The following is a 7,779-nucleotide window of genomic DNA, read 5'->3' on the forward strand; positions in this document are numbered from 1 at the left end:
GAGTAGTTGCATCTGATCTAATACGAGATTATGTTAGGTTTTACCGCACGTTTGGCCGAATATAGATTTGTGTTTTTACCCCAGTCTGATTAAAATTAGATCTCCAATGTCCTTCGTGATGATCTGGCAGCGACCTATTCGGGGTGACGTGCATGTGACCCGTGGTATTACCATAATAGCTATTATATCAGCCAATCAGATGAAGTCTTCGCGTTTGGGAGACTGAGAAGTATAGTTGAAGAGCATCAATGTACGCCGAACGATTTGATTCACTTCAGATATCTGAATTCTGTATTTCCATCGACTAATTCAAAAGTCACCAGAACATGAGCCCTAAGCGTCATTGTCATATCTTCATGTAAGACAGTGGAGATCAGATTTTAATCAGATTGGTTGTTACCCACATCAGTTACAATTTATTCCTAGTGCTATAAAGGTTGATGCCGCTGTTATCAAAGTTGTCGTTATTAAATGTATTCTGCATGTCTTCATCTTTTTTAAAACATCTCAGGATATTATTTTGATGGTTAAAAAGAACTAATCAACATTTATATTCTCTTGAATATTTTTCTGTAAAACAATTAGCTCTGACCACACGTTGATCCCATCCTTACTATATACATTATCTCTTAAGATAGGCATTGCCTGCTTTTATGTTGAATTTAACATATTTGGGCCATTATTTATTTTGCGAAATATATCGATATTGTTTTGTGTACGTTGTGTTACTTTCCTGATGCGTTCATTCTGCAAGGTGATGAGACCTTCGTAACGTTTAAGGCGATTGGTCTATGATCCAGTTACGTCCAGTCAAAACTAACTGGGTGAGGGATGGACTGTGATGGAATATGTGCACCAAAAAAAAAAAAAAAAAAAAGAAAAACCAAAGCAGTGTACACTTTTTGATGTAAACGTACAGGTAAGCGTATACTTATATGTCGTAGGATAGGATTTAATATGTTATCTTAACAAAATTGGAAGAAGCCAGCTCCCTACGTAATATTAATGTCTTTTACATACTTTTGCTGTGCACAGATTATTATTATTATTATTATTATTATTATTATTCAGTCTGTGGTGTTGATTCACAATGACTGGATCTCCTTAAATGAAGGCTTTTTTGAGGATGCAGAAAAATTCATGCCAGAGAGATGGCTTCGTGATGCCACAAGTAAAATCAACCACCCGTTTGCTTATCTTCCCTTTGGTTTCGGCCCAAGATCTTGTCTGGGACGGAGGATGGCTGAACTTGAAGTCTACCTGGCAGTAATTGAGGTATTATTATTCAGTACATTATCAGCTGATTTCTAGTCGAGATTTGTGAAACAATAAATACTAGAACTGTGTTATTGGAACATGAGTTCCCTACCACTGTGTTAAAGGAACAAACCCAAACACAAAGCCTTCACTAAAGTGTGACATACAGACAAGGGTAACGCTAAACAGCTCCCACAACATTGGTGGTGTGGAAATAAAGAGTTATTAAACTCAGTTGCAGGTCGAGTCAACATTTTTCAGGGTTAACCTGCAATGGACTGGCGTCCCATCCAGATTAAGTAATTGGTTGACCGATTCATATTTGAAATAACTTCTGTAAAGTAAAATCTACTATTAGGTACTGAAGCAATTGAACTAAAACAGAGAGATACTATTGCAGTCGGATCCATAAACATATTTTTCTTGCAATGGGTTGGGTGTGTGTGGAAGCTCATGCATTTTAAGCATTAACGTGGCATAATTAAAAGTATCTAGCTGTAGAGAAATTATGGTCCAGGAAATGTTCCAATCTGCTACTGACCTATGCTGGTGTCCGTAGGATTTGAACCCAAAGCGCTCTGCTTGTTAGCCAATGATGCTAACATGCCGATTTTGAAAACGAAAATCATCAAGGATATAAAAAGTGCACAAAACGTGGACATTTCTTTCGCTAATTTATAATTTATAACATGATTGCCGCTACGGAGTCACTGACACTGTCACTGTGTTCGCTTTCAAACCAAACAACGTTTTTCAGGGTAAACAACGAGTCTGATTGCGGACCTTTTCCGGTTGCCGGAAAAGTCCATTTTCATAGAAGGTAAAAACTGTTCCAACTACATTCAATATTGTCAATGTCCAGCTAAAATATGTCTCCAAAAATTGAACCAGCGGTGTAACTTTTATGTACATGGGTTCAAATGGGTGCAACGTCCAAAGTTATATAAATATGCGGAATTATTTGGCACTTTTCACAGACGACGAGTAAAAGCACTCCGCTGTCTGTAAAAAAAAAAAAAACACGCACACAAGACAACCACGTAAATACGAAGGTCGTGTTAGTAAAGAAACTCCCGTTTGGTTTGAAACATGAACAAGATGAGTGTTGTGGACCTCTTAGTAACAGGTTAGAAATTATATTAGGCATTTTTTAAAATTATTATTGATGTTTTTCGTTTTTAAAATCAGTGGTGGTGGGAAGTATATACTGCTAAGAGGATAGGCAAAAAGTATAGGATTCGTAAGATATCACAGATATATCAGACATTTTTTTTAAAAGCATGTCAATGCTACAGTTACAAATAATAGAAGTTCTGTCAGAGGAAAATATATCAAAATACATCAAAGAGCTGGCAGACTGGTTTCATAATAACTATTTCATATGCAAGATAATACTTATAAAACACCGTGAAATAAGCCTTTTATGTGAACATTTCCGCGTGGTTTTATCTTCGAAACTTTTATGGTCGATACTAAATCGGGAAGATTTGACATCGTGGAAATGAAAGGGGTAAAACAAATCGTGTCAAATACTAAAATCAAAATCAGGAAATTTAAACAAGCAGAATATCCCGAAATTGTGGAAAAATAACCACGTCAATCCAGTCCCCCAATTCTCCATTTACGTTAGGTGAAGAGATTATTATCTGTTGATTGGTTTTAATGGCATTTTTAATAGATTACTGGCTTTTTGATTGGTTTTAATGGCATTTTAATAGATTACTGGCCTTTTGATTGGTTTTAATGGCATTTTAATAGTTTACTGGCTACATCATGCTATGGAAATGAAATGTAAGCTGAATGTCTTTTCAAGGGACACAGTGAAGTAGTCAACTTGAGCTGGCCTGGGAAGAATTTAAGTTTAATTCCATATTGAGAACAAGATAGGCGGCCAGTATATTTGCTAGAGGAAGACTTAGGGAAAAACCATCAACCCACGGGAAGATACTGGCCAGCCTTCACATACCCGTGTTGGTAGAGCTGAGACTCGAACTCGCGCAGACATAGGTGAGATAACGAGTCATATATGTAAAGGCAAGCGCCGTATACCACTCTGCCAGCTGGTGGCCTGGAAAAGAGTACAGATCTTAACATAAAACTTGAAGTATAGTTCCAAAGACATTGATCCTCCAACTTGTCCCTATACAAATCGCAAACCATAAAAAATATTATAAAAAATGATACATAAATATAGGTTACTTCAACCTAGTTTAAAGCACTGAGAAATGTGTCCTTAACGTTTAACATGTTCCTGTAAAGGGTGGATGAAAATTTAAATTTGGCACATGATCTAAAATTCAATTCAAACCAGCTAAATCCCATATGTTATTCAAAGTGACATGGTTTAGGTCAGCATGGTGCGATCACTGAGATGCACACCATTCCTATGTTTCTTGACCCTAACATCAACAGCTAAGAGATATATACCAAAGAATAAAGAATAAAATATTGGCCACAATAATGGTATTGGCGGTGGGTGGGTGGTGCGTGGATGCGTATTACATTTACTTAGTCACCTTCAACAGTACGGCACGAGCAGTTGAGATAACTTGGACAAAACCTTAAAACACGTCATATTGATGTGTGCATTGTATGCAATATACGTATATCTTGTATGTTAATTAAAAAAAGGCAGCTCGGTTTCTAGGTGCTGCAGGGTTTGTAATAAGTTTGAATGACGAGGAAAAATTAATATATACAACAACTGCATCACTGTTTTTCCTTTGTAACTGTCATTCAAAATACCACACTGTTTTCATTGGCAGTACAGAATAAACTTATATTATTAGTTCTACAGATAACGTATATCAGTGTTATGACAAGAAAGAGGACTGTACAGTTCTATGTACAAGATCAAATGGACCGCTGGAGCCCATTTGGTAGAGCGTCTGGCTCAAAACCCAGCGTGTCTTTCATTGGCATGATGTTGCTAATACTGTTTTAAAAGTGCCATTAAACCCCACAAAATACCAACAAAAAGAACGATCTAAAGCCACACTCTTCAACAAATCTGCAATTCTAGCAAGAAATATGTCGACCTAATTTTGACAAATTGACGAGTTTAGGAAAATAAAATGGGTGCCCTGAAACTGGCACTCAGCCTACTGGTAACCATCCAATCAATAAGTGTTATTTCGTTTCAGTTGCTGAAGAAGTACATACTTAGTCAGACGAATGAGGAGATCAAAATTGGAGAAGGAATTGTGAATGCCCTTGTGCCGCCACTGAAAGTTCGACTGACGCCAAGATGAAATTGCAGAATAGTTTATTCAGCTCCAAAACATATCTGATTCAGAAAATCATAAAGCTAACTTGAAAATTATTAAATCATATTCATGCAAGTTATGGAAGCATTGAAAAAAATATTAACAAAATAATATATAGCACTTTTATCACCTATTTTATCTGCACCTTCACAATTGATATAATTCTATTTAACTCGCTTTTAACAAGTTAACAGGAGCTATTCTACTATGCCTGGCGTTGACACCTATAAAAATATATACATAGCCTGGTTGCAACGCCATGAAACTAATGATAATTTATATCTGTTAGTATCACGCCCTTTCAACAAAGATTACCGTGATCCGTATTTCATTTTGGAAGGCTTTGATTAAGTTTTTGCAATTTAGCTGACCATACAAGCATTTGGCATGCTGTATTCAATCCGCTAAGCGCCTCTGCTGCGATTTCCTCGTTTCTCATCAATTTGCGTAAACCGTCTTTTCACTGTGGGTGCGAGTAAGTCGAGTAAACTTTTCTCGCCTTTGTGACCGATCATGGCCTATCATACTTTTTGAATTAAGTTTCTCTTCGAAACACAGACTGTTATCGATCTATCAAACTGACACTTTTATTCGCGTGTGGGTGATTGTTGCAAAGTGTTGTTGATGTACTTTTAAGCGTGTTCGTGACAAATTGGGAAATCTCAGCATAGGTGATAAAATAGTATTTTAAGCAATCTTCAGTTCTTGAAGAAGTACAAACACAGCAGACAAAATAATATATCGGATTCTTGTCCGTGTCTTGCAACAATGTATTCATACTTTATTATATGCTGATTTTTTTCCCGTTAAATTTATGCTGTCAGAATCGTGCAGCATTTTTTCAGTGTACGCCTTCATATTTCACACGTTGTCTAAATATAGTATCGTGAATTAGGAACTACTTTGATTGTTAACAAACAATGTACGTTGATGTACCAGACACCTTGGCTTTGGCTTTCGATTTATTACATTTGTTTGTGAATAAACTAAGCAAGCTGTTTCGTCCATTTTGAAAGTAGAGATGCTAAAATTAACGATTTTGACGAGTTCGCTGAATCACAAACGAAACATTCAAACATGCATAATAGTAACGATGTTGACGGGTTCACCGAGTAAAGATGAAACTTTCAAACCAGCAAACGAATAAACATGATAATTCGCAACGTCCACAACAAGCGTGAGAGATATAGTATCGAAAATACCTTTCTTATCATTTATTAGTTATTTAGGAGAAATGTTCGTAATTTTTCGCAAACAGAATGGTTCAGACCATGACCAGTGCTCTCTATGATCTATAACAATATCATTGAAAAACATATTGAGGCCAAGGGCTGTTGCATATCTATAAAATACGTACCATTTTACGTCAGTCAAAATACAAAAAATTCGAGAAAAAATGGAACTGAAGGTTTTGGTGGAAATCTAATCCCGGAGCCAAACAGCCAAGACGACGAAGAAATCTTATTTCTGCTGGCTAAATGGACTGTCAATCAACAGCTGTGTTACAATGTTAGGCTAGCGATAAAAGCCAGGTCATGCAAATAGGTGCGGTGAACATACTCCCTAAAACAAAGAGCATGCAAGTGACATGACAGAAACATATGTCTTCTTTAGCTGGTAATAAGAATTACAATAAATATACTTTCATTTTTGTATCCTGAATTTCCTCAAAATGTACGTACTTAGTTCTCTAAATCTGAATTACAAGACACGTGTCACACGTTCCAAAACTTGTTACATACCGCGAGATTGTACTGCAATTTCGGCTACATTACCAATAGATATCAGTCTCCTTACTGCACTAAAAACAAAAAGAATGTGATATTCCACAGCGTCTGTTTGATAATTTCAATTCAAAGAATTTTACAAAATTCACATTATGATTCCAAACAATGACGGAACGGAAACACATGTGCAGCTGGTCCCTCAACGCCGACCCCTCCACTGCTTAAATAACATGTACATTGTACGGAACTGACCGAGTAAATACAGTCGATCACAAGCAGAATTGAGTTGGATAGACAGTAAAACAGTCCATTCCAGTTTAAACTGGAAAAGTTGTTTCAATATGCATATATTCACAATATGACTATAAATTTCAATTTTAAGTAGACCAAAACGAGAACTATTTGATCTAATTTCGAGTGCGCGATGAAATTCAAAGGTCGCTGGACGGTGCTATGTGCACATTAATATCGTTACTATGTATTGAGGAACCTACGGTTGTGTATTTATTTTCGAATACAGCATAAATTTAATAACATCGTTTCTTGTGGTGCATTCTTTTATTATAAAGCCTTAGGTAAGAAAGCTTAATGAGTGTATAAAAAGGTTACTGCATTTTTATGTGAAAATATGAACTTGTTTTTTTCCCTCGGAGTAATACTTCACTCCCAGTGTCGTGCAATATTACTCCGAAAAAGCTCGTTCATATTTTCCCATACAAATGCAGTAACCTATAAATCCTATTGATGAAACTTTGTGAAGAGATGCTTATTGCTAATGTGAGGTATAATTTCTGCTTCATCTTGAGTTTATGGGTTTATGTTCGAATCATGAAATCTGACGAAGAACGAATGAAGATAAAAGTTAATAACATGGTATGCTTCACTGACACATTTGGCATTTGAAGCCCATACACAACAGATTTGTCCGTGCTGTAGATATTTTAGCTAATAATAAAAGCACTTTTGACCAGTGCAAGTTGAAGTATGAATGAAATCTTTATTCAGTGATCAAACCTTCATATTAACAATGATAGGCTGTATATTCTACCAGCTTGTACTCAAATGGTTAGTTATGTATTGTACATGTGAACGAGTCTAAATATTTGAGGAGTGGACGTCAAACATTTCATGTGTGGCCACAGCTGTAGTAGATAATCAAGGTAATCCAAGGGTGAACAATGCTAATAGCTTCTGAAGTATATTCTAAGAACAATGTACTCTGCTTCGATATCATATAAATAACTTTTTAACAAAAAATGTCTTACATTTAGTATGCCTTGTCAAAAGTTCCAACATTTCGTTGCCAATAAAAATATCACTTTATACAGTTATTTTCTGCAGGAGAAATAATGGTTATAATGGCTGCGGGAGACGATTTAAAGATCAGAGGTGAGCTGTGTAATTGTTGATTACATTCTGGTTTCACCAGAGTTGCATCTCCTTTCAAGATACAAGATGACAAAATGCAACAGATGTGCTCTTGACTTGGCAAGTTATATGCTCCAATTTGTCCGGACACAATTTTCCAT

At 36.2% G+C, this 7,779-nt stretch overlaps 1 protein-coding gene across 1 annotated transcript in view; it reads left to right on the forward strand.

The window, feature by feature from the left end:
* Positions 1-7,573, forward strand: part of LOC149781877 (putative cytochrome P450 12e1, mitochondrial) — a 44,560-nt gene extending 36,987 nt beyond the window's left edge. The window contains exons 10-11 of the mRNA XM_089936069.1: positions 1,072-1,275; positions 4,401-7,573. Of these exons, the coding sequence (XP_089792195.1) occupies positions 1,072-1,275; positions 4,401-4,508 (312 nt within the window). The 3' untranslated portion in view covers positions 4,509-7,573. The remainder of the gene's footprint in view (positions 1-1,071; positions 1,276-4,400) is intronic.
* Positions 7,574-7,779: the final 206 nt, after the last annotated feature.

This window comes from Sinohyriopsis cumingii, chromosome 15, assembly GCF_028554795.1.
Source record: "Sinohyriopsis cumingii isolate HCF-2022 chromosome 15, ASM2855479v2, whole genome shotgun sequence".
Taxonomy (NCBI): Eukaryota; Metazoa; Mollusca; class Bivalvia; order Unionida; family Unionidae; genus Sinohyriopsis; species Sinohyriopsis cumingii.